The 27,514-nt window shown below is 41.5% G+C and overlaps 2 protein-coding genes across 10 annotated transcripts in view; one reads left to right on the top strand and one right to left on the bottom strand.

Moving 5' to 3' along the window:
- The window catches only part of STAM (signal transducing adaptor molecule), a 33,616-nt gene extending 30,885 nt beyond the window's left edge, over nucleotides 1-2,731 (bottom strand). For both annotated transcript variants that reach the window (XM_020806665.3, XM_020806664.3), the window contains exon 1: nucleotides 2,208-2,731. In XM_020806665.3, the coding sequence (XP_020662324.3) occupies nucleotides 2,208-2,247 (40 nt within the window). In that variant the 5' untranslated portion in view covers nucleotides 2,248-2,731. The remainder of the gene's footprint in view (nucleotides 1-2,207) is intronic.
- Nucleotides 2,732-5,133: 2,402 nt separating this feature from the next.
- Nucleotides 5,134-27,301, top strand: HACD1 (3-hydroxyacyl-CoA dehydratase 1). 8 transcript variants are annotated; one of them, XM_073003100.2, is made up of 7 exons: nucleotides 5,221-5,502; nucleotides 12,402-12,519; nucleotides 15,376-15,394; nucleotides 15,476-15,564; nucleotides 19,906-20,027; nucleotides 24,204-24,382; nucleotides 24,868-27,301. In XM_073003100.2, the coding sequence occupies exons 1-7, from the start codon at nucleotides 5,363-5,365 to the stop codon at nucleotides 24,948-24,950; spliced, it is 750 nt and encodes a 249-aa protein (XP_072859201.2). In that variant the 5' UTR covers nucleotides 5,221-5,362; the 3' UTR covers nucleotides 24,951-27,301. The 8 variants fall into 8 exon arrangements, with proteins under 8 accessions (XP_078234797.1, XP_078234798.1, XP_078234799.1 ...); XM_073003101.2 differs by having other exon boundaries at nucleotides 15,479-15,564; XM_073003102.2 differs by having other exon boundaries at nucleotides 15,482-15,564.
- Nucleotides 27,302-27,514: the final 213 nt, after the last annotated feature.

Below are 27,514 nucleotides of genomic sequence, written 5' to 3' on the forward strand. Positions count from 1 at the left end.
TTCCTCTATCTTTTTCAAATAACAAGAACACAAAATGATGCTTACACCAGCATCAGTTATGGTGCAAGTGATATGTAGAGCCCTCTGTTATGCATATTTACCCTCATTACAAAGGGCCACAATCTCATTCACAACATTATTTTAAGTTTGTGAGGAGCATTGGCCTGGCCAGTACTAAAGTATTTTAGGATAGCCACCAACTGTGAGACAAATAGGACTCAGACCAGCACAATCCCATTCAGTCTATTCTTTCACCCTACTTTATTATGAGAAAAGCAAACACTCAAATCTGGCAGTTTCAGTTATTTGAATGTAGCAACCCCCTTGACCTGTGCAAATTAGGTTCCCTTGAGAGAGGAAAGTAAGTTCATGAATTTGCATTGACTCAACACCTGAATGTAGGGAAACTCAAGCAAAAAATAACAGGCAACTTAAAGTGGGTAGTATGCCACATAGTGCCCCTTGTCTTTGACTTTTTAAAAAAACGAAGTGCTTAATTTCTAAGCATTTCAGATCAGTCTGAAAACAGTTGCTTTCTCCACAACTCTGGAATTTCTGAATCTATTTATTTAACCCCAAACACACAGGAGTGTATTTTGTAATCACGTTTCATTTCAGTTTGTCTCAGACTATCCCAAGTTAACAGGTGTGGCCTTGTCATGTGTTTCTATGAATCACTGATGATTCTGTACCTAAGTAGCAAAGCCAGCCAGTCATGAGATTTAAATTCATGTCTGACAACAATTTTTGCTGAGTTTTAACAAGGAAGTGCCTATCTGCACCCCAAAATTTTTATTGTTACATCCCATTACATAGAGCCTATTTGGAGCCTCTGCAACCTCAATCCTCACTACTCTCTTACAAAAAAAGTTTTGTACAGTGAACCCTTGACGGCTTGACTTACAGACTTTTTGAGTTACAGACTTCTCTGGCCGCAAAATTTAGGTTTGACTTGCAGACTGAGATTTGACTTACAGACCAGAAAAAAACCAAAATGGAACAAAAACGGCCTGTTACGGGATTAATCGGTTTTCAATGCACTGTAGGTCAATGGAGACTTGACTTACAGACTTTTTGACTTGAAAACTGCCTTCCAATACGGATTAAGTTCTCAAGTCAAGACCCCACTGTATGATACCAGCAAGAAGAATGAGAGGTAAACAAGGAAGTAAACTATTCTGAAGGGGAACAATTCCTACTCATCTTATACAATGATTACACTGAAGATATGTCCAGGTAGGATGTTCATAGCAGTGCCGTTTATAACATACTACCACTTGGGATTGGGGCTGCCCCGCCATATCCACATTAATGGGCTACTTGAAAGCATTCGTACAACTGGTACACTTTCTATATTTGTAAGTACCACTCATTAAAGTCTGCATAAACTCTCTTGGTTATACATCCAAGGGCCTCCAGAAATAAATGTACAATTTTCCAAAACGGACTAAAATTAGGAACCCATCAGGACTAGTAACCATCAGCTAAAATTAAACGCCCCCCCAAGTCAGGAACACTGAAGCGGCCCCAAAACAAGAGGTACTAGATTGGCATTTAAGGAGAACAACAGAAAAGAGATACAGGGATATGTTACAATGAGATTTATCACTTAAGAACACAAATGAACTACAATCCATATACTTTTAACAAACATCTGGTAACACGTATTCCATGCAGCTTTATCAGACACTGAAAACTGATTATGAATTCTCTTCTTACCGTCATCTTTCTTTAAAAATCCAGCTTAATATTGCTAACCGCGGACAAGTCATCCTAAGCCTACCTTGCAAGGCTTTTGTGACAGAGAGACAGTTGAGGACAACACACAGTATCTTGACCTCTTAGGAAACAAGCAAGGCTTTCTTAGCTTAAAAAAGAAAAGTTTTACCCTATAGAAACACCTAAAAACAATGAAAGGCCTTCGGGACATTCTTAAGTCTTTCAACTTAGCAACACAAAAGACAAGTCATCTCTCTACGAGACACCAAACAAGCACCAGCCATGCTAACATATGGGAGGAAAATGAATGATGACAAAGGCCGGGCACGAGTTCGGCGGAGAAAGACGGGATCAACCCAAGGCGACAAACAAGGGAAGAGTTTCGGTGAGGGATGCCGGAGGGGGTTGGCGGGCGGGGAGAGGAACAGGGAAGCGGTGAAGAAAAAGGCCCAGTTGGAAAGGAGCCGGTGGGCCTTCTCCCGACTCACCCACATCCTGGTCGAAGGGATTGCTAGTGAAGAGCGGCATCTTTCCGACGACGGGAGAGAAAGGCGGCGGCGGTCGAAAGAAAGTAAGGTCCGCTCGCCCCTCCTGACCATCGGGGGGGAGAGGGAGAGAGAGAGGAGGGCGGCAACAAACAGCAACAAACGCCTCAGACGGAGCGACTGAGGGAACGAGGCCCCCGAGACGGTTGAAGCTCCGCCCTCTTCCCAACAGAATTCCACCCTCGCGCTCCCTCCTTTCTTCCCTCCCTCCCTCCTTTCCTCAGCTTGGTTCTCCACAGTCACCGCCGCCTTCGGAAGCCGGCATTGCAGTGCGTGATGGGTGAAAAAAAAAAAAAAGGAAAGGCGGCCGCCGTAGTGCCTGTTGGGAGGGGCGCGCCGTGAATTCCAGCGGGCAAGACTGGGAAGGAAAGCTTATCCCGCCTTTTCTTCCAAGGCTGTAAATTTCCTCGTGTTCTCGGGTGGCCTTTTGTGCGCTTCGTGTGCGGATGAAATTACGTGGTCCTCTCAGGCGTGCTGTAGACAGCTGTCTGGAGACTTCACTCAGGCCCCCTAGTCCCCAGGCTTGGAGCGCCCGGTGGTGACTCCGCGTGGGTTGTAAGAAAGATCCGTAGGATCTGCAACGAAATGTGGAAGTGCAAAGGGTTCCTGCTCAGAGTGGTTTTAGGTGAGACATATATTGTACGCCATTCTACGCGTCTTAGCTATGCCGTCTTCCTGGATACTCTTCACACTTTGGATACACCTCACACTCGTGTTTTCTGATGCTCCTATACAGAAACTGTTGCCTATCTAACAATTCCACCTTTTCCCCTCTACAAGGGAGTTTGTTTACTAGAAAAATTGAAAACATTGATAAGTTTAGCTGAGCCAAAGGCCCAATTTTATTTGAATAGCAGTAAATAAAAGGTCAGCTAGAACTTCCCTTAAAAGCAGAGAAGGCTCCGGGCATATGGAGTGCATACATTTTATAATGATACAAAGAGTCATAAAAATGCTACAATTCAGTTGGTCATTTGTACCCCAACTTTGGATCCAGTCCCTCATTGGGCAAATGATGCCAACTATGCTAATCTATTGGTTACATGTAAATACGCATATTGTGCCCCCATCTCTCCTTGACCTGTGCCCAAGACACGCCTGAAAGTCTGGGGACGAGTATCCATTTCCCCTTATCTATTGGTATGTTTATGTGTTTTCTTCCTGGGCCCTGATATAAGAGAAGACTCCCTGGAAAAGACCCTGATGTTGGGAAAGAGTGAAGGCAAGAGGAGAAGGGGACGACAAAGAACGAGATGGTTGGACAGTGCCATCCAAGCGACCAACATGAATTTGACCCAACTCTGGGAGGCAGTGAAAGACAGGAGGGCCTGGCCTGCTCTGGTCCATGGGGTCACCAGGACTAAACAACAACACCGTGAATCACTTGTGAATGTTACAACAATCACTGCTGGCTTCCTCCTACAGGTATTCCAATGGTGGGCCATCTGTTACATCAAAAAGGTGGTTGGGCAAAGGAGAAGAGTTACATTGTTATTCCATGTCAGCCATAAATACTTTTGAGCTAGGAGTGAACGTTTCAACGTTAGGTCTTTCTGGGGTCTGTGCTTTCTCTTCTTGCCTTGTCAGTTCTAAAATGTAGTTTCATCTTTATCAGGTCCACAGTCAAATTTCATGAAGACCTCAGATGACTTTTAAATAAATAAACGTTTAAATAAATGATGACAAGATAGAACTAAACAACTACATCAGTTTCACGTGTTAAAATGAGATTCACGTAATTAAAGCACAGATCTCCCAAGTCTACCCAGTTATAGAGTGGGGGAATGGATGGGGAGATGTAATTTTCTAAAGGACAGTGGCATACGTGATGACAAAAATGAATTCTTCTGGTGGCTTATATCTTGAAACAATTTTCTGTCAACTAAATTTCCTGCAGTGAGGGATTTTAGCAAGGGAAAGAAAGGTTCTATACTCTGTTGCCTTGCTTTTTTTTTTCTTTTAAAAAGAGCTGCAGATTAATTGGGGCAGTTAACTTTAAATGGAGTCACATCCACGTTGGCTCTAAACGCTCAGTTACTAAAATCTAGACTTAAATCTATTGATGAGTGTTAGCAAATTAAGTGCCACTGAACCTTTAGCCCTATTCTGTTACTATATCAACTTTTTCTTGCGGTGGGGCATAATATTCTCATCTTTCTCATGCCTGATGGAATGGGTGGGAGGTGGAGCCATTTGGCTGTCAAAATGCCTAGTTACAACTGTAATATGAATGGTTGGAAAATCTGCTTTTAAAATCCCCTCCCACCTGAGTTGTGGTGGTGGGGTAAATCACTGGTTCTTAACCTTGGGTTACTCAGGAGTTTTGGACTGCAACTCCCAGAAGCCTTCACCACCAACTGTGCTGGCTGGGGTTTCTGGGAGTTGCAGTTCAAAAACATCCGAGTAATAAAGGTTAAGAACCACTGGGGTAAATGACAAATACTATCCTTGGGTAGCTTGCTCACTCACACAGACCCACAATGGCTGAAATCCTATTGCTTAGTGTAAGTCATGCTAGCATAGGCCCATTGACTTAAGGGGATCTGTCCAACTATGTAAGCTTCCGTGATTCAAATGGGCCTACTCTGCGATTTACTATACCAGTGGTTCCCAAGCTTGGGTGATCCAGTTGTTCTTGGACTGCAACTCCCAGAAACCCTGACCAGCACAGCTAGTGGTAAAGACTTCTGGGAACTGCAGTCCAACAACACCTGGGTCACCCAAGGTTGGGAACCACTGCCTACCCTAAAGTAACTCGCAACTGTAGGAGGTTGACTCTGCTGAGTGCCACGCCACAGGATTGCAGCCGGTGTCTCGGCGGCGGCGGCGCAGCCTTGGAGATCCTCGGGCGTCCCTTGCGCGGTGGTGGTGGCGGCGGCGGGGAGGGGGGGAGGCGAGGGGAAGGCGGGGCGGGAAGGCGCAGCATATGAGCCGCTGCCCGGGAGCAGCTGCCCGGAGGGGGGTTGGCGAGAAGCGCCCGAGCCGGCTCCAGCTGTCCGTGTTGCCTCCGCCCGGCCCCCTCCCTCGCCTCCTGCCCGCCTCTCTCTTTCTATCTTTCTATCTGCCTGGCCTCCGGCGAAAGGGTAGGGGAAAAAGCCATGGCGTCCAGCGAAGAGGACGGCGGCGGCGCCGGCAGCAACTCGTTGGACGAGAAGGAGAACGGCAAGAAGGCCAGGCGGTGGCGGGGCGCGGTGACCACCGCCTGGCTCATCTTCTACAACATCACCATGACCGCGGGGTGAGTGAGGCAGGCGCGCGCGCGCTCAGGGGGGGGGGAACCTCGTCGCGCCCAGCCGGCTGCAGCCCCGGGCTCGGCGGGGAGAACCTCTCCTCGCACGCCTCACCCCGCCACCGGCTCCGCTGCCTCCCAGCGCCGAGCCCCATAGCCCGGCTGCGCCCGGCCTTGGCAGCTCGGAGGGTGCAGCGAAAGAAGAGGCGCGCGGCGGGAGGGGGGGGGGCTGGTTGCACAGCGCCGGCTCGCCTGCATTTCCTAATACGGCGCAGCCCTTCCAGGCAAAGGCGAGCACGTCATCCTTCTAGCCCGCCGGAGAGGTTAAGTATAGCCCGAGCCCGGAATGCCAGGCGCGGGTGCAAGCTGGGCGGAATGGGGGCAGACTTGCTTCCCTCGGCAGAATTGGCCGCCGTCGCCTGAGGCGCTCCCTCCCTCCCTCCGCCGGGTTTCGCGGGCCTCCGGGGTCCCTCTCCCGCCTTCCTGTACGAGGCTCCCTTCAGGAGGCGGCGGCGAGGCCCTCGGCGCACCTGCTCTCCCGCCAAGCGGGATAACTCGAGCAGAGCGGCGGCTAAAGGAGGATTAATAGCAGAAATCAGGCTCGCGAGCGTCGAGAAGGCAGTGGCGGGGCTTCCCTTTGCCGCCAACTCTTCTTAGTTTGGGAATGCCTGCCTGTAAGTCAGGGCGCAAACCTGAGGTCTTAGTAAGAATGAGACCGAGGAGGTGCTTGTTTCAGGCGTGTATACATTGGTGTTTTCCCTGAGTAATCCAGAAATCCGTATGTAAAATTATAAATACATGCCATCCCAGTGCCCTTAGGAGAAGGGTGCATTCATAAGCTCAGTGTAGTCCTTTAAATGCTATGGGTCGGTTTGTTTTTTTGCTTGCTTGCTTGCTTGTTTGTTTGTTTGTTTATTTAACTTATATGCCGCCCACACTACCCGAAGGTCTCTGGGCGGCTTACAACATTTAAAATACATATAAATATATATATGTACTGTATATATAAAAATACATATACATCTATAAGCAGCACTTTAAAAAATTAAAGAAGTTTTTCAAAGCATGGTAGCTAAAGGTATCTGGGATATGTACTCCAAGGAAGCAGCTTTCCCCAACTTTGAACCAAGGGGGGAGCATAATTGTTGGGACTGCAATGGTCAGGAGAATGTTTATTCTTTCCTTGCCTTCTGCAATCCTAGTAATTGTTTCTTATTTTCCCCACCCTTTCAATAGTTGTTCTTTGTATTTTTTTAACTCTTGCATTTAACACTATGCAAAGTTTGGTCTTATTTTCCTAACATTATGGCCAAAATCCTGTTGTGTGACTCATTGTGCAACAGATGATGTGTCCAGAGAATTTGTTAGCCTATAACAACTTGTTTCCAAAAGTTACGCTTTTTACTTAACTAGCAACACTGTTTCAGGAAATATGCATTAAAATTGACATGTCTTTATAGGGGTTCGTGACAGTTTTTGATGTGCAAAAGTGCTTTTCCAAATGTGTAATGTGTTAAATGGCCCTAGCTGTTAAATCAGAGGTTAACCTTCCACACTTACCATTTTGTACTGTAGCATGCAACCTGAGGCTGGGGTGGAGGAATGAAAATGATACCTTTCCTCTTGGAATATATCTTTTGGTGTCCCTGCAGTGTCTGTATGGATGATTTGTTTTTGCTATGTTAACTGGCCAGCAGCAATACTGTTGGAAGTGCCTTCTCAGCAAGAATGAGAGGAACATGCATGAGTACAGATATCTCTCTAAAGAGAAACTATAGCTACAAGCTATAGAAAACCTAAGTGTGGTAGCAAAAATTTGCCATTTTGATTTTTCATCCAGTGGACTGTACGCCAGAGTGCAGGAGTAGATATCCTAAATCAGTGGTTCTTAACCTTTTTGGAAGAAACGCCCCCTTGAGTCATTGAGGAAGTTATCATTGCCCCCCTCCCCGCAGTGATTTATTTATTTATTTATTTATTTATTTATTTATTTATTTATTTATTTATTTATTTATTTATTTATTTAGACACTTAAATCCAATGACCCCTGAAAACAAAATTAAATTCCAAGAAAATGAAATGCCCCCCAAAAAGTAACATTTAATGATTTAGTTGCAAGTGAATTTTAGGATGCAAAAATAAATATAAAAAGGGCATACAAACAAATGCAGGAACTAAAAATTTCAAGACAAAAAGTCTGAAACTAAATTAAGATTGGAGGAAAATATATATTCATGCACACTGTAAAAAGGCTGCAGCCATCTTCAGAGGTTTGGCTTGCTCCAGCGCCCCCCTACCGCCCCCTTCTGCTCCAGCGCCCCCACACCGCCCCTTTTCGTTCCACCGCCCCCCTGAAAAATGAAATCGCCCCCTGGGGGGCATTATCGCCCACGTTAAGAACCACTGTCCTAAATCAAGCCTGAGTGCTCACTGGAAGGACAGATCCTGAAGCTGAGGCTCCAATACTTTGGCCATCTCATGAGAAGAGAGGACTCCCTGGAAAAGACCCTGATGTTGGGAAAGTGGAAGGGCAAAAGGAGAAGGGGACGACAAAGGATGAGATGGTTGGACAGTGTCATTGAAGCGACCAACATGAATTTGGCCCAGCTCCGGGAGGCAGTGGAAGACAGGTGGGCCTGGCGTGCTCTGGTCCATGGGGTCACGAAGAGTCGGACACGACTAAACAACAACAACAAAAGCATTTGTCATTATTTGGTATAGAAAAGACATACATTTGTTTTCAACATGGGGAACAGTTGAACATACACTACTTTCCTGGTTAAGAATCACAGCTTTGAATATAATGGGAAATCACAGTGCTGAAATCCTACTCAAATCATACAGATCTGAAATACAGTATGGAATCCTATTGCATGGGTTTGTATTGTTGGATGGCTGGTTTTGATTGTGACCATTTGTGTTTGATTCTGGGAATGTTCAAAAGCATCTCTTGCGTTATTTGGCTTCAAACTGCAAGGTTTTTTTTTATGAAGCATCAGAATCTTTAGTTCCCATGTGAGATCAAAAAGTTATGACAAGCAATATATTGGTGTGTGGATTCCTCTCTTTCAACTTTGGAGCTGGTGAGAAAAGAGTTTTTAGATATTTTGTAAGGGAGCATACTTGTGGAATCGTCCTTATTTGAAACCTAAAATGAAAAGACAGATTTTCATGGCTTTGCTTTCTATGCAGTGATTAGTGCTGTCTGTTTGCCAGGCACTGTGGATGGATGGCCTAGTGGTTTAGGTATGCGGCTGCACAATCAGGTTGGGAGTTTGATTCCCCACTGTGCCTCCTAAGAGAAGATTCAGTCCATGTGGTCTTGTGCAAGCTGCACAGCCCCAGGGCACCCCAGATGAAGGAAATGGTAAACCATTCTGAGTATTCTGTACCTGGAAAAATGCTGAAAAGGGTCACCATAAGTCCTAGTTGGCTTGATAGCACATGATTTATGAACTGGATGGATAGCTCAGTATCTGGCTACAGACGTTGGAAGTTCAGTTCCCCACTGTGGATCCCTGAAGAGCCAGCCTTTGGGCAAGCTGCACAATCCCTGGATGCCCCCAGAAGAAGGGAATGGTAAACCACTTCTGGGTATTTTCTGTCTGGAAACCCTTACATGGCTTGCCATAAGTCAGAATTGACTTGATGGCACACAATGATAGATCGGTATAAGTATCTTTACATACACATAAATCCAAAAGAAATATCACATATGGCATACTTTCTTGGTAAAATCTAGAGTTCAGTTTCCACCACCAGTTAATTTTATGGTTGTACTTAAAACTCTACAGAAACATTCAGTGCTTTCTTATTCTAAACCCTGTAATTGATATTAGTAATTGGATTAGTGTGTATTTTTATGCTGTAAGCCGCCTAGAGTGGTCTTAACTGACCAGATAGGCGGGATATTAAATAAATAAATAAATAAATAAATAAGCAAGCAAGCAAGCAAGCAAGCAAGCAAGCAAGCAAGCAAGCAAGCAAGCAAGCAAGCAAGCAAGCAAGCAAGCAAGCAATAATTTCTTTTTAGTTTCCTCGGAGTCCTCCAATACACTCATTATCATTATGTCCAATTATGTAGTTCAGGATAGCATTTTAAGTACTGCTAGGAACAAAGGGTTCCCATACATAGTATACATAGTACAATTCTTTAAAAGTAGGTTTTATCAGGAAACTAGATGACTTGGACTTCAAAACATTAAAACAAGAATATGTTTGTAAATTCAACTATTTTTTTAAGGTATAAAGCAGGGCAGACCTTTTGCCCTCCAGCTGGTTTAGCCCATGACTCTTGTTGGCCTGACATGGTATAGGATTGTGGGAACTGTAGGTCTAATCTATGATGTGAAGGGACAAAATATATACAAATTTTGCTCATCTGGCTTCTAATGGTGCACAGGTTGATGGATGTGCATATCTCATCTTCATGTCTAATTTGTTTATTAGAACCTTGAGATCCCTTTGAGCTGAAGCCAGATGCATGATTCATATGCTGAAAATTAAAGAATGCTAAGTCAAAGGTTTTGGTCTGAATATTAGAACGTGAACATACATCACAGTTGTTGTGTACAAAAATGTGTTTAGTCATTTCTCCACACTTAACTCTTCCTTCCTTCCTTACAATATAACAGTCAATTCAAATCTATCTTCTGCCCACTCCTGAAATATGTTAATAAGTCACCCCAATGGTCTTAAAATCAGTTTTAAGCAACTTGTATATTATGTGTCTATGTGCACACATAGATTTCTCTCTGTGTGTCTTCCTAAACTCAAGATGCTTAGGAGCATTACATTTGTGACATCTGTAAGCCCAGAATGAAGGACTGAACATATGAGTATTATTTTCCTTTTTCAAATAAGGCTTCATCTCTAAAGAAAAGAATTTTTGAGACTTCTGGTAGATAAAATAAGGCACAACAGCAGAGCTGAATAGATTGATGTGGGGTTTGCCCATTCATATCTGGTGGCACGCTATATGTTTGAAACCTTTCTTCAATTCATGAAGAAAGGTTTCAGACATATAGTTCTGAATTTGATTGTGGTCTGCTGCAAGGAGTTGTTGGAGCATGAGGTGGGGTGGGGGGAAAGAGCTCCCGAGTGGACTTCGTATGTATGATTGTCAAAATCAGAAACTGCTGTTGCATACTATTTGCAGTTCCAAGCTGCATACACAAGTCATTGTGTCTCAGGTGTTTTTCTGTAGTATATCCAAGAAAAAGCTAATTTGATACATTCCTTGAGTGGAAAAAAATTATTTAGAGATCCATCTCTAGCTTCAGTTGGAGGAAGGTGAGAGGTGGGAAGGGGAAGATTTACCTCACCAAGAACAGAACAGTGCTGTCAGAAATGGAACCAAAATGTTCCCCTGTCTGCAATTACAGTAAATCAGACATTTTAAAAGGTCTTGTGGCATCAAATCATTCCTTCACATATTCTCAGGTAGACAATTTCTGACGGTCTAGGAATTATTTTTGCCCTCCAATGGACTTTGGAGGGCTCCAAGCCCCTGATTCCCAATTTGCCCCCTAAAATGGCAGATAATTGGGAGAAATGTCATGGTTTCCTGGGAGGGTTAAAATATTTGAGATGTGGAATGAGGATCTGGGATCACAACGTGCATCTTGCAGCCTCTTGTTGTTGGAGAGAAACTGAGGAAAGAAACCCGGTTTTTCTCCTCATAGCAGCATTTCTGTAGGAAATGTGATTTTTCCCGTGTGTTTTGTGGTCATTTTTTTCAAAAGGAAGCCACGCTGCCCTAAATTATTACAATACAGTCCTTGCATAGAATGGCAAATGTTACAAGTACTCATCATATCCCAAGTCTGGTGTTACCTAGAGGGTTGTATGCAGTCCTAAAGCTGCATTTTGCACATCCCATTTATCTCTTACCATGCTGCGTGATAGAACCTGCCTTCCATGGGAACATTACATCTGCTGGTGGGGAGGTCTCCCTAGTTCGTGCTTGAAACAGAGCCTTTTCCAGTTCTGGCTGGGAAGGGCTCAGTTTCAAGTGAACAGCAGGTGAGATGAGAGGATTTGCCTGACAAGTTGCTGTGATTTATGTAGGAAATGGCTTTGCTGAGCAAAGTTGATATCTTAAGCTCTCCGCCCTCTCTGTGTCGCATTTGAATACATTTTGTTTCTAGTCCCACCACCAACTAACTTTATCTTTAGGAGTGAGCCCAACTATCCATAGGATTGTAGAAATTCTATGAAATAGTACAAGTTCTACTGGGCATACCAAATATCAGGAGGCAAGGGAGGCAGGGTTGACCATTTTTGGTGAGGGGATTGCTTTATTCATTTGTTGTAGAAGAAACAACAATCCTGTGGCACTTTAATAATAAATAATTATGTGCAATCAAATCAATTTTGCCTTATGGCAACTCTTTTCAGGGTTTTCCAGGTAGAGAATACTCAGAGGTGATTTACTATTCCTTTCTTCTGAGGGCATTGTATAACTGTACAGCTTGCCCAAGGCCAAAAAAGGTGGGTTCTTCTAGGATGCCCAGTGGGGAACTGAACTACCAGCCAGATAACGTAAATCACTGAGCTGTGGCATCTTATACACCAACAAATTTCATGTGGCATAAGCTTTAGTGGATTGCAGCCCACATTTATAAACTCTTCATCGTTTTTAAAGATGCTATAGTGTTTTGGGAGTCATTGTGATGTTCGGTTTCCCATCAGGCCATGGACATGTGGTAGTGGTGGCTGCTGGCAATGATGAACCCTTTTGCATCTGTCTGAAAAATCCTATTAGTGTTGCCATAAGCCAGAAGTTACCTGATAGCATGTAAGAAAAATAGTTGATGTGCAATTGACATGAACTGTAAATTAAAATACAGTAGTTAATTTGAATGCATGGGTTTACTTTCACTAAAGCTATTTTGCTCTCTGCCTAGATGGCTCGTACTGGCTATTGCTATGGCACGGTTTTACATGGAAAAAGGAACATACAAAGGCTTATACAAAAGCATCCAAAAGACACTTAAATTTTTCCAAACATTTGCTTTGCTTGAGGTAAGTTCTTACATAATGTGTTTGGGAAGATGTGGTTTGGGGAAACAGTTTTAATCAAGGATGAAGGCATACGGTCTAGGGCTTGGAATATTTGCTTTATTAGCCAACAGTTTCCATAATTCTTCAGCTACTGTGGCCAATGGATATGCTGGCTGGAGGATTCTGGGAGTTGTAGTCCAAATTTTTCCAAATTCTGATTTAGTCGATTATCAAGACATTTATAAATTCCCATTTTTTTCTCTCAGTGGCATTTCATCCAAAGGCATTTCATACAAGTTAGCAGTCAAAACTAGTTTTCCTTGGAGTGCTTTTTCCCCTGTTGTATTCAGAAGGTCCTTGTGAATGCATGATCCACTCTAGATTTCAGGATATTCTTAGAAAAGTGCCTTATAGGGTGCCTTCTCCTGTTTAATTGTTTGTACACGCATGTGCCTTAATGTTGTAAACTCGGCAATAGCTGTGTATCGTTTTATAGCATTCATATGAATGGGTTCCTGCCAACTGGTGAACAACTGGTCAGGATCTGTTCATAATACTAGCAAAATAAATTGGCTAAGTATTTATTTAAAAGAGATGCAAGTGATGCAAGATACGGGACATTGGTGTGGATGGGCTTGGGTATTTGCAAAATGCCATCCCTCTGTTCTTTGCATTTGATCTCTCTGTCCATCATAAAATTTCCAATTCCTTTATTTCTCAGAGTTCACTCCCAATTAATCAGTGAACTATCAATGTCTTCCTCATGCCTTAAATAGTGTTCTCATTCCCGTGTACATTGTGCTCACTTTTTATTTACTTGCATTGGTGTGATCCTATCCTTCTCTGACATTGGTCATAAAATATAGGTGCTTTTCTGTCTACTTTGGGGTTTTTTTAAAACTCATGATAACACCCCCTAGCTGGAAGGGAAAGCATATGGCACACTTATACATGTCTGATGCAGTAGCTGGCAGTCACTATCATAAGTTTTACCTTATTTAGATTTCAGATTTGCTTGAGCTCTCTTATCTCCATGGAGCTGGGATGTTAGAGATTGTTGGGATATTACATAGAAATGTTCTTATGTCATATAATGACTCAGGTAAAGGTAAAGGTTCCCCTTGGCAATTTTTGTCCAGTCGTGTTCGACTCTAGGGGGCGGTGCTCATCCCCATTTCCAAGCCATAGAGCCAGCGTTTTTTCCGAAGACAAATCTTCCGTGGTCATATGGCCAGTGCGACTTAGACACGGAACGCTGTTACCTTCCCACCGAGGTGGTCCCTATTTATCTCCTCGCATTTGCATGCTTTCGAACTGCTAGATTGGCGGGAGCTGGGACAAGCGACGGGGGCTCACTCCGTCGTGTGGATTCGATCTTACGACTGCTGGTCTTCTGACCCTGCAGCACAGGCTTCTGCGGTTTAGCCCACAGCGCCACCACGTCCCTCAGAGTGACATATAATTTTGAAATCATATAATTTTCTTATGTAAAATACTTGTTCCAAATGTGCTATTTGTATATTTTTGTTTTTTGGAATTGCCAAGCTGTGCAAGAGAATTCAGGCCTGAAGATAAATATGTTTTCTAGATTTTTTTAAAAAAAAACATATATATTATAAGGCACAGGGTGTAGAGGAAGAAAACCTGCAGTCCTCTGCATGTTGAACTCCAGTTGCCACTTTCTGTGACCTTTTATTGTGTGAACTGGGGCAGATGGAACCTGGAGTCCCACTTCTTGAAGGCCAGCAGTTCCCTGTCCCTGCTGTAAGATACAAATTATTTCCATTATAATCTCAGTGGTTAGGTCTCTGGCCGTGGAGCCAGAGGTTGGGAGTTTGATTCCCCATCATGCCTGCTTGGCAAGGGCTGGACTCAATGATTCATAGGGTCCCTTCTAGTTCTGCAGTTCTCCTATTATTATCATTATTATTATCGTCATCATCATTGTTGTTGTTAAAGCTGTTGGCTTGAATTTTAGTTTGGATGCCAGCTTCAGTGTGGCCAATATCCCCGGTGCATTGTTATAATGCTCTCTGTATAGCAGTGTTATAAGCTGATTTGTCTTCTGGGTTTGGGCACCATCACTAGGTTAGGAATGCATGACATATTTAACAACAACCATTTTACTGTTTACAGAAGTATCAAGCTAAATAACAGTATGTTTTTTACCCCAATAGTGCAGCTAGTGAAAGCTGTGCAAATACTCTGCTTGCATATCAAATAAAAGGGAGGCACCTTAACTAATTCTGACTGTGTACAGAGTCTGATGGTCTTCAGCTGAGAGAGCATAAGGATAACCAGCAGCTTTGCTGCCACCGCCTTCATACCTTGTGCTATTTTGAGCCAATTAGTGAAGTTCCCACTACTGCAAACCTTACCACAAAGGCCATGCCTTCCATTTGGCAAGTGAACATGCTCCTTGATGCTTATTTTTGTGTGATTGCTGTGCTCCTTGTGTAGCTTTTCACCATACATTCTGTTCTTTAAGATTCTGGCATCAGAATAATAGGAACTGTTCCATCCTCTGTGAATACTTATGCATGATTGCTGAGCATTTGAGAGTTTTCATTTTTGCTCTTTGTGGAAGAGAGCTGTGGAAAGGAACTGATGCTGAAAATGTAATAGGAACAATTGTCCAGGGTTGGCCCTATCAGAAGACATTAATTCTGTACCTCGGATACTAAAATAAATCCATAATCCTTGAACAACCTGGGGGTGGGAGATGGTGCTGGCATTTATTATTTTGCTTTAGGCAACCAAATGCCTTGAAATAGACTTACAAGTGCTTCCCTTTATCCTGTCAAAGATTTGTTTTAAATACTCAGACTTTAATAACCATTCTGTCTCTCTCCCTCCCCCCTCTCTTTAAATTTACAGATAGTCCACTGTGCAATTGGTGAGTCTTTGCTTCAGTTTCTCAATTAACTAAGCACAATCCTGCTCTTTGGGACAAAGATGATATGTTTCTCTTTTTAAGGAGTAGTGCACACTTCTGTGCTTGTGACTGGGGTCCAAGTGAGTTCCAGAATCTTCATGGTGTGGTTTATTACACATAGTATAAAGCAGGTAAGTGTTGTGGGGAAAACATATGTTCCTTCAGTTTTTATGAGAAGACCTTGTATGCAGCAGGGATGGCAAACATGCAGTTGCCCAAACATTGTTGGATTGCCGCTCCTCATAACTGTTAACATTGCCTGTACAGTGGTGCCTCACAAGATGAACGCCTCGCGGGATGAAAAACCCGCAAGACAAATGGTTTTTGCGATCACTGTGGTGCCTTGCAAGACGGATTCTTCTATGGCTGTGCTTCACAAGATGATTCCCCCCCCCAAGACCAATGCCTTGCAAGATGAAAATAATTCAGTCGTCTTGCGAGATTCCCATAGGAATGCATTGCAATGCACTCCTATGGGAAACCACTTTTCGCAAGACGAAAATTTCGCAAGACAGCACTACTCGCGGAACGAATTACTTTTGTCTTGCGAGGTACCACTGTACTTGATAAGGGTCATGGGAGTTGACCCCAGCTGGTGGTCCACACATACCTTATTCTTGGCTTGTATCACAGTAAAAGTAGAGATGAATTAGTATCATCGTCTCCTCAAAGATCTGAATGGACTCTTAGAGGACTGAATATAACTGTACACAGTTCTGCAGGCAGAAATGAAAAGTTCCTCACTTGCCTTTGCCTTACATGTGGGAGACAAGGGCTTAAAGGCCATTGGAAATGGATATCTGAGCTCTCGTGGCTTCCTGCCCAATTTGCTCTCTCTATGAAACAAGATCAAAGGCTGACACATCTCTTCCTCAGCCAGTTCACCAAGCTGTCGTCTGTTCCTCTTTGAGAGACAACTTAAAATTAGCACATATTGAATGGGCTAAGTGAAAATAAGCCGTATGTGGAATGCATGTGAATTACCCTTCGCACAGGTGTTCCACTAGTTTGCCTTGATTCCATCAATTTCTTTTTAGGTGTGTGTAATAAATAGAACAAATACACAAACTTTCAGTCTGTTATGAAAGGTTGTGCATTTGTTCCACTTTTGAATCTGTTGTTGCTGGGAATGGTGTGTGTTTCTGATATGATGGGAAATGAAATAGAAACAATCCTTGTTCCAAGTTTACTTTGAATTAACTTCCATTGAGTTGAGTGGTCCTGTTTCCCAAGTAAAAGTCCATAGGATTAGAAAAATTAATCACCCTGTGACTATTATATTGTTCATACAATTTCTTCAGAAGCAGAAAGTGTCAATTTTACTGTCAATTCTGTATACTGTAAAAATTGTGATCCTTCACTGCATTTCCCAGCATTCCTCATCATTGGCTGTGCTGCATCCAGACGATGGGGAGTTGCTGTCCGACCACATGTCATGGGTTGCATTTTATCTACCCCGGATTAAATTCACCTTTGCCACACTGAAGCAGGGTTGTTGATATCAACACAAAGTAGTCATGACTAACTTAATTCCCATTGATTTTAATGCATCTCCACTAAGTATGGCTAAGTCTTAATCAACTCTGTTATTCTGAAATTGATTTTAATAGATATCCATACCTTTCTTTCATAGACATTAGCACATTCAGGATTGCTTGTAGCCTGGGCTGGATGGTACCCAATCTTTGCTTTTCCAACATGCAAAAATAATCGCCGAAATTCTGATGCATAGTTACGCTAATGGAAGGAAAACAGCATAATTTGCAGCAGCAAATTGCTGCTAATTAATGGGTTTCTACTTGGAGTCTTCATTGCCTGCAAGTTATGCCATTTCCCTTCCATTGGCATAACTATGCAGCAGGATTTTAGCTGCTATCTCATAATATTGTGCAATAGTGGTTTTAGCCTGAGATTAATAGCATTTTTAAGGTTTAGATGCCCTTCTTAAGGCTCTAAGGCCTTGCATATGAAGGTGTGCATGTTTGTGTGCTTAGGTCTGAGCCCATGAAACTGTCTCACCAGCAGGTGGCACTTTTCCATCTTCTTATGTCGGGAACTGCCTCATTTCTTCCTTAAGGTGTGCACGTACAGTACATTATAACAGAACATGAAAGTTTGGTGGGGTTTCTTTTCTATGCAGTTCTCTCATTTTTAGGACACCTGAATGCTGTGCCATCTGCTCAAAAGAACAGTTTTTCTATGTGGAAATGTAGCTTATATTCAAAAGCAGCTTTTCATTATCCATGATAACGGTTTCAGTATATATAAGGGATATGCCATATATTTCAAACATTACAGTGCAAACTAGGGTTTGAGTTCATCAAAATTCTTGACTAGATTTTAAGCACGAAACCCAAAATAAAGGAAGAGGGAAGGGACCATTGGATATGATGGAATGTTTTAATGATCAGTCTACAGTTGGATTGGGGCAGGGAGATGTTGTGCCAACTTAATTAGGTTAGGCTGTACAATGATAGTAATAATCGTGTGCTGTCATGTCAGAACTTATGGTGATGCTTTTCAGAGTTTTCTAGACAGAGGGAGTATTTAGAAGTAGTTTCCCATTCCCTTCTTCAGGGTGCGGTGGGCGTATTGGCACTGTGCAGCTTGCCCAAGGCCTTACATGCTGGCTTTAATCACAGTAAGCACAGTAGGGTATTGAACACCCAGTCTCTGGCTGTGTGGCTGGAGACCCAACTCACTGAGCTATCCAGCCAGCTTAGACTGTACAAGATGCCAAACAAATTTAGGGCTGTGCCCAAGAACTGCTTCCATTCCTTTGAAAACAAAAAAGCCAGCAATTATCGTGCTCTGCCTCTAGCATTGATCAGAACACATGGAGCTCAGAGAACAGAAACTACTTTATCTCAGCAGGACCAGTGAAGAAGAAAATTGGGCAGGCCACTTTTGACTTGAAAGTCAGTTCATAGGGAAAAGAAGAGTTTATCAGTCTCTTGTCAAATCCTACTCTATTGACGCAGCTTCATGGACTTGATTTCTTTAACATGCACATGGATAGAGAGACATGCCGTTGGGGGATGGGGACAAGCAGGGTTGGGACAAAAAGGCAGATTATCAGCTTCCTTGCAGGAACTGTCAGATTTGCTGAGATCTTGCTGACATCTGTTTTAAATAGGGGGAGGGCAAAGAGCAGCCCACTGAGCACCATACTTTCCTGCAGAAATTTGGCTATTGACTGGAAAAAGTAAAGTAAAAATGGAAAATCGGAGTAGAGGAATAAAATGATACGGAGTTTCTAATAGTCTTTAAGCACAGAAATCTAATATGAAACTCTCCCTTTTAAAATAAAAATAGACCTGCATGTATGTAATTCCTTTTTTCAGAAATGTGGGGATTCCTACCTACCTTGTTGCTGGTTAGACATTGATTTGCTCTTTTCTCTGTTACTCTCCTGACTCTGATGTCCTGAAATAGTAGGTAGAACTCTGTATGTAGGTAGTTCAATAATTCATTCAATTTCCATGCAACTTATGCCAATATCCATCTACCGTGCCTTGTTTTGCACTACACTGTAGAAACCATTATGATATGTAACCTTCCTGCCAAGTGGTTCCCAATCTTGGGCTCCCAGATGTTCTTGGACTACAACTCCCAGAAATCCTTATCAGCACAGCTAGGTCTTGAAGGCTTCTAGGACTTTTAGTCTAAAAACAACTGTGGGCCAAAGTTTGGGAAACACTGCAATAGAGGGAGAAACCTGTAACAACTTATTAAAGAGGGCAAGACTAACACCAAAAGATAGCTGGATTAGGCATTTGCTAAGGCCTCAAGGCCAGTGGAGGTCCACCATTGTTATCAGTGCTGTTGTTTCCATCAGCCTTAGCCGCCCTAGCCAATTATGTCATTTGTTGGAGGCTGCACTTCAGCAGCATCGATTTGTGAAATGGAGAGAATACCATGATGAAAATACCTCATTTTTGAACTCGTGGACAGAGGCCATGAAGGGGGTGTGTGGAGAGGATATGCAAGCCAAGTTTAAAAAATAGACCTCTTCGGCCTGTCATTAAATAGGGCCAGTATTATAATCATCAGCTCACAACATTGCTGGCCAGTGCCTATTTACCTGGGAGTAAAACTGCTGAACTTAATGGGTCTAAAGAGAGTCATACAGGATTGTGTTATAAAAGACAATTGCTGACAGAGCAATTAAACAAAGTAAGAAGTATTAGCAAAGCAAACTGAAAACTGCTGAACAGAAGAGGGCTGTAAACTTCAGTGAATATGAAATTGTGCACATGAATTGGCCATTTCTTTTCTTTTTCTATTCTTTCAGTTTGATGGGGATTGGTTAGTTTAAAAGAATGCGCACTTGCATTCTTCCTAAAAAGAGAAAGAATGCCAAAAAACCCATTTTTCTGCATTTTCCAATGCATTGCTTTTTTCCCCGTTTTTTTTTTCCAATGTTAAGGATGGAGAAAATGTTGGGTTTCTTTTTTTATATACTTCTGCAGATTCAGAATGAGGAGAGCGTTATTCTCTTTCTGGTCGTATGGACTGTGACAGAGATTACTCGATATTCCTTCTACACATTCAATATGCTCAACCATTTGCCATACTTCATAAAATGGGCCAGGTGGAGAATGCCTTGCAGTTTAGTTTCTCATTGTTTTGTGCATGCTTATTTCATGCATGCTAAAGCAGCAGGGAAGAAGTAAATGGTTATATGTGTGATGATGATGATGATACTATGATTAATTTTTTAAAGGCCATAACATTGAATACGTTTTAAACACACAGCACTAATTTAACTAACCTGCCGTGTGCTATGACATTAACATTTCTGTAGTGCACATGTATATCTTTTAAAAATTGCATATTTCATACAGTACGTCTTCATTTGCACACATGTTGGTTTGGGTTCTTTACTTTATAATGTGCTATTTTAGGAAGTTCTATAGAGCAGTGGTCCCCAACCTTGGACCTCCAGATATTCTTGGACTACAACTCCCAGAAGCCTTCACCACCACCTCTGCTAGCCAGGATTTCTGGGAGTTGAAGACCAAGAACATATGGAAGTCCACAGTTGGGAACCACTGCTGTAGAGAAGTAAATATTTTCCCAGGCTGAAATATAACACTTCACAAAACATGGAATCTGCTGCAGGCTTCCTATTATGTTTTTGTCTGTGTTTCCTATTATGCCATTGAGGCTTTTTATTTTGCCATTGTCCTCCCAGATTTTGATATAATAGCAACCCAAATAATAGAAATACTTGAGATGCAATTGCATCTTAACTCAAGGCAGCATCTCTGTTGGATAGAAATCTTTCTAGCTTTTTACTAAGCCTTGTTTGACTTGCATTAAGCAGTCACTATAATCTCTTTTGTGATGATGAACATGTAGTATCTAGGTTTTGCCTACCAGACCTGCTTGACATTTCAGAGATCCAGTTATATCAAAATTATTTGAAAAGGTCTCTGAATTTTAACACTTCTGTTAAGCTACACAGTATTTTTTGTCTAATGCTAAAGCTTTTCATTCACAATCTATAGCCAGAATGTTTCAACCGTATGATAGCTGATCAGTATCGTGGTGACCTCCTGACATGATTGCTGAAATGCATTTCATATTGAGCTGATGTGGAAGCCAAACTAAAAATTCCAAATATTATGTTATGCAGAATTATACTGCTGCCAGAATTTTAAGAGGTACAGCCTAATGGGATCGTGTTAATACAGGGAGCCAGGAATGTGTGGCCCTCCAGATGTTTCTGGACTGCTGCTTCTGCCCTGCTAGGTAGGGATGATGTGACTTTTTAATTGCCATAAACATCTGAAAGGCTGTTCATTTCCCAGCCTTGTATTATATTTTTAAAACAATCACATCTGCTGTCTGCCTGCTTCCAGAGTGCTTATCTTCAAAGTCCTAAATGTCTTGAGACACCAAAACTTGAAGGAGTACATCTGCCTAGACTAATTTGTCTGTGTCTTAAGATCTTCTCCAGTTTCTTTTGGCATGGGAGATTGTTGTATAACTGGGCAGAGGACCTTCCCTAAGGGGATGCCCCCCATTTCTGGAATGCCCTTCTTACTGCCGTCCTATTGATGATGGAGATTCTGACATTTCTACGAAATTTTAATCCTTATGCACCAGAGTTTAAAACCATCCAACTCAATCATTATTTTATTCCAAAATATGTAGGTGTTACTTTGTATTGTTCACTGATTTGTAAGAATTACTGTGAAAACACAAAACAAAATGTCCGCGCACAAGGAACAATATTCTTCAAAAGCTAGCCGCCTAGCGTGGTCCTCACCAACCAGATAGGCAGGGTATAAATTAAATAAATAAATACATAAATAAAAATAAACCCGCTGGGGCAGAAAACCACAAACACTAAGAACTTGGCCCTATGCTGTTCTGTAAATAAATATGGCAGCCGGATGTGGTAAGGTTCAGTCTATGCAAAACAGCTAGACCTAGCATTCAGTGAAAGCTGCAGTCATTACTAGATGCCTGAAGCCAACCCCTATTGATATTGATAAAATCAATTATCTGGCAGGTATTGCACCCAGTGACATGCAAAGGTAGCAGCTAATAGTGAAAGACCGAAAGCATCTGCATCAAATCCACTCTGGCTACCATCCCAATTATCCCAGATTAAAATCAATGAAATGTTGGAGAGATTGTTTAGAATTCCATATGTGAAATGTGATAGAATGTCTACCCAGTTGGTTTAGGTTTTTTTTGAATTTTGCATCAACAGTAAGTGGGTGACTAAAATGTCCCACTGTGGTACATGAGGTTTCAGTCATGATTATAGTTTGGCCTTTGCTCTGCTTTTTTTCCACTCCGTCTATTTTATTGTATTTGTGAAATATTTACATCTATTGTTGTTTACAATTATATCCTGAAAATATCCTCCTTTGTGCATTTCTTTTAAATGAGATTTAAAGATTCAAATGTCAACCAAAGTAAATTACCACTTTTCCCTTCAGTGTATTCATATTTTCTTGGGTGGTAAATGTTACAGTGTTACATTTGGGTTTGTCAGTCCTCCATGTTTTCTGCTTTTAAAAATTTGCTTTTATTTGCTTTATAGAATGAGCTAAATGTGGATAGCTCAGTGGTTTAGTTATCTGGCTGTGGAGCCAGAGGTTAGGAGATGGATTCCCCACTGTGTCTCCTTGACAAGAGCTGGACTAAATGATTCATAGGGTCTCTTCCAGCTCTGCAGTTCTAATATTATTATGTAGTTTAGCTTAACTCTACAGTGCTCCCCTATGATTGATTGGTTTTTGTCATTCCTAAACCTTACTAATTAATGACTCATTCTTTCATGCCAATAATCTCCTTTGACTCTTCTTGAATTTTACACAGCACAGTCTGCTTGACCCATATGCTCTCTTAAGTCATCAGTTCTTAGGAGAGTTTCATGTTCCATAGCTGCCATTTTATATCTCATCTGTTTTGGTCATGGAATGCGCATTATGCATGTCTTTTCTGACCCTGGGAGGGATCTCTTCCAGCTTGAGGTCAGGTTCTTTTATGAATCACTGTATTCGTATGCTTTACCTTGCGGGAAACTTCCTCAAGGTATTGCCGGTAACCTTTTTAAAAGGTTTCCAATGTGTAACGTGATAAAAATAAATATGGCAGTGTTCTTCAAAGCCACTGGCTTCTTTAAAGACCAGTCTCTCTCACTGAACAGGTCATGGGCTCTTTCAAATGTCTGTACTTGCTTCCCCCCCCCATAAAGATTCTAGCTGCTTAATTATTCCTTTGAATAGGACTCAGACATACGTATCTAGAAAGCTTTAATGCAAGCAAAATAATTACAGTGTTTCATGTTGGTTTAATGCTGTGCTTTTATTTATATAACACCAGCAATCTTTTGTTACAAACATTGATAGAAATGGATGACTGCTGTGTCCTCCTTAGATTTTAAAATATTTAATACTTTATCAGTATAAAAACTTCGGAATCTAGTCTTCAATGAAATTCCTGGAGTTAAAGGAGCATCACATTCTACACATAAAATGAAGATAAAGCTAGGATATTTACCTAGTAGTTTTAAACGAATGTGTGTGCCAGATAGCTCATCCCACGTGGCATAAGCCCTTTTCCTGTATGTAAAGCTGTAATTGTGCTAAGGCCTGTGTGTGCAATTGTGTAGGTCCCTCCTTCTCCTCCTAACTACTCCCAGGAGTAGTTACTGTGTGTTTACTGTGAAAGTCTGCAGACTGCTTTTGTTTTCTTTGATCTGAAGCCTTGCCTTTTCAGAGTTCCAAGTTACAGAGATGCTGTAAGCATATTCAGCTAAATGCACTTAAAGAGACACTGCAGATCTTTGCAATGAATCCCTAAAAATCTTCCTGGTTGTTGGGTAAAAGTGGGGATGTCTGGGAAGACCCAGAACACTTTCCGGCTTGCTGCCTGTATTAGGACCAGAAGGGATAAAAATTTCACCCCAGACTGGAATTCTGATACCTCTTGGTGATTGCAGCAATGAGGCCATGGAGGAAGCACGTGGATGCATGTAGTTGACTAAACAAATCGGAGTTGTGTTCAGTTCTGCTGATATGTTCACTGAACTACACATCTTGAGAGCTCTTTTTGGGGGTCCAACTAACATTTAAGAAGTCTTGTTTAATGTACAAATATGCATGCAAACCAGTCCTATGTTTTTCTGAAAGGTTGTCTGGCTATAATTTGTGGAACTTACTCTGGCATTTAATGTAGATCAAAGAGCACTAACTGTTCAGAAAAGTATTCTTAAAGTTATTTGTTTATTTCCTGTTCATTCCAGGTACAATTTTTTCATCATCTTATATCCAGTAGGAGTTGTTGGTGAACTTCTAACAATTTATACTGCCTTACCCTACGTGAAGAGATCAGGCATGTATTCAGTGAGACTTCCCAACAAGTATAATGTCTCTTTTGACTATTACTACTTCCTTCTCATTGTCATGGTCTCCTATGTACCATGTAAGTATCAGTAGATCCATCAGAAAACGCTGGCTTGCAATTGTATATTAGCTGTGCAGATCTTAATAGAGTCCAGTTTTGTAGGTTGTTGTAACAGTGACAGAATGCATGCTTTGTATATCAAAAAGTGCCAGATGAATGCAGACAGACTCTAGTTACAAAGGATTTTAGATAGTAGGCTTGGGAAAGTCCTTAATCTGAGACCTTAGAAAGCTGCTGCTATTCAGAATAGATAATATCCAGCTCATTATAAGGCAACCCTGTATTCCACCTTCCAAAAAGATCACTTGAAGAGGTCTCTCATTATATTTCTTATATTCAATTGTTATCTCACTTGGCGCCTTTCAGTGAGGACAATGATTTTTCTAAGAATGATGTTTATTCTCACTTTTTCAGATGAGATGACTCTAGTCATCCTGTTGTTTTTGGAAATTGACAGAAAATACAGTTAACACAACTGTATCTATGTTTCTTTCTTTAAATAGTGTTTCCACAACTGTACTTCCACATGCTTCGTCAAAGAAGAAGAGTGCTCCACGGTGAAGTGATAGTAGAAAAAGATGATTAAAACAACCCTTGTACTTGTTGCGCTTTTTCAGAATAACAAACCAAAATGATAATACGTTGCGTGAGTCCAACTTTGAAATCATGGAACAAGAATAACCAGTGCACACAATCAAACTAGATTTTGCAATACTAGTGTTGCAAAAATGAATATTTTTAGACTTTACCTTTTAACCTTGCATTGATCTTTTGTTTCCCCCATTTACTTTTGAATCCCAACCATTTATGTATGTTTTTCTTTAATTTGGTTTTTTTTTCTCCTTCTGTTGAATGTACCAACTGTTTTAAGACCCCTTAAGGAGTAGAATTATATTTGAAAGTGTCAGTCATCAACCTAATTCATGATCTTTGTTCTACCACTATAGCTCAACCGTGGCTAGAAGACTGAGAAGCCTCTCCATGTGCATAGAGCACTTTTGCAGATACATGAAGGTGGCCAGGCGCTTTGTTCATTTTTTTCTGGCAGCAGTCTCCTGGCTGTGTCAAGAGAGGTTGCTCACAAAAGGCCTCTAACCATGGAGAGTGCTACACACGGGTATACAGGCATATGGTTTGAGGCAGTGCTAGTGTTTGGGTGCACCTGTCTGCATATGCTCAGCAGTTTGGCTCCTGGCCTGAATCTTTCTTTAAATGCTGGACTGGTATCTTATTAAGGGCACTCCAAAATGGTGTCTTTATTTTTTGTGATTTTAAAAAAGTTTATCTTAATTAGTCTAATTTCAGTGGTTTTTTAAAAGCCTCTCCTTGAAAATAATAAACTTATGTTCTTTGTAAACAGAACATACAGAACTGGGCTTAGTCTTAAATGTTGTAATAATTAGGTTTCCTGAAAACTAGTAGCCATTTAAAGTTAATTCACTAGTGGGTAGCAAAAAAGCTTTCCATATGAAAATGTACGATTGGCTCGTCAGTCTATGACGCATGAAATTTTGGTTTATAAAAGGATTGTTTTGTGGTTTGTTCTTATTGATTTCAATCCTGCCCATTAAAAACCAGTAGGGCAAGACACCCAGTGTAGTGTAGTGGATAGAGTGATGGACTAGGATACACAGCTTTGGTTCGAATCCCCACTCAGCCCTGGAAACACACTAGGGAGATGGAACTGGTAAACTCCTTAAATATCTCACTAAATCTGAAAGCCCTATTAGAGTTTGGTATAAATCAGTTGTGACTTTTGACAGCGCAGAACAACAAGGGACGATCCAAAGAGCTATGCAACTAGTTATGTATTGCCCATGAGTCTTTTGGACTTGTGTTCTTTTGAAATAACAGTTCCCTGTGCCATACTACATGGAAATGATGGTGGGAAGTTACTCCAAGTCAGTGGATGTGTATTATGCCATTCTTGGAACCTAGTCATTGTGCCTCCATATAAAATGGTGACCAACCATCTAAAGAGAATGAAGGGAAACTGGGGGGGGATATTTTCCCCTTGCTCGATATTTCACATGCCCTCTTACGATTTCAGAAGGTCAGGCCATCTCCAAAACATTAAGAGTTGAGTTGTTGGGGGGGGGGCAGTGGCTGTGCATTTGCCTACAAGCAGAAATCCCTTCTGCTTGTGCAACAAGATGTTCAGATGTCAGCCATTTTGCAAGAGTTGGATTGTTGGGAAGTAAAATTACTTGATTTTTTGTGTGTGTGTCAAAATTTTGTATTTAAAAGTTCTGGATGAAAAAATGCATCAAAGACACACTTTTTAATGTTAAGTGTTTTTTTTCTGGCGAAAACCAGTTCTGTTGTTTTTTTTTTTTCTACATTAAACTCATCAAAGGTGCTCTAACCGTTTACTTCATTGTTACGTATAGCTTTAAAATATAGCACCACTAAGAGCGAATAGATTAAAAGAGTTCAGGTTGCATCAATTATATATTTGCAACAGCTGTTTAGCCCTGACTTCAACTGTTCCTGACAAAATATCCAGGCAGCTCTTTAGGTACATGTTTCTGATTAGTACAAAGGAAAACTACATGCAACTACTACTGCTATTTGTTGATGATTAATAGTTACTTTCTGCAAGCAATTTTAAGATGAGTATATAATGTGCTTTATCCCATCATATTTGTAGACCTAATATGGAATTGCTGCTACTGCTCTTTGAATACAAATATCTGGTTCTCAGGTATGCTGTTGTCATATTTTAAGATACTTTACAGTGAACAAGAAAATATTGCAGGGTTGTGGTGTGGTTTTTTAAAACCATTTTGTACATCCAGTATTAAACAGTACCATTGTTTGCAGTCGTTATTGCTTTGTTTCCCAAAGAAGAGTCATAAAAAGAAAACATCTAAAAATGATTTTACTGTGTTGATACTCTGCAAAATGCACGTAAATAAAGTATGGAATCCACACCCAGGTGTTCCTATGGTTCTGCAGTTTCCAGTCATACAGAGCATAAAAGTTTTCCATGACAGGACTAAGTTTCCGTCCCTTTTTTATGTCACTGTTACACACTTCTCCCTTCAACAATGCTTGGATTAGGAGCACAAGACCCCTATTTAGTTCACAATCTGTGTGTAACTCTTACACCTCCAAAACATAACTACAAACAATTGATTCACACACATA

The sequence above is a fragment of the Pogona vitticeps genome, chromosome 6 (assembly GCF_051106095.1).
Source record: "Pogona vitticeps strain Pit_001003342236 chromosome 6, PviZW2.1, whole genome shotgun sequence".
Taxonomy (NCBI): Eukaryota; Metazoa; Chordata; class Lepidosauria; order Squamata; family Agamidae; genus Pogona; species Pogona vitticeps.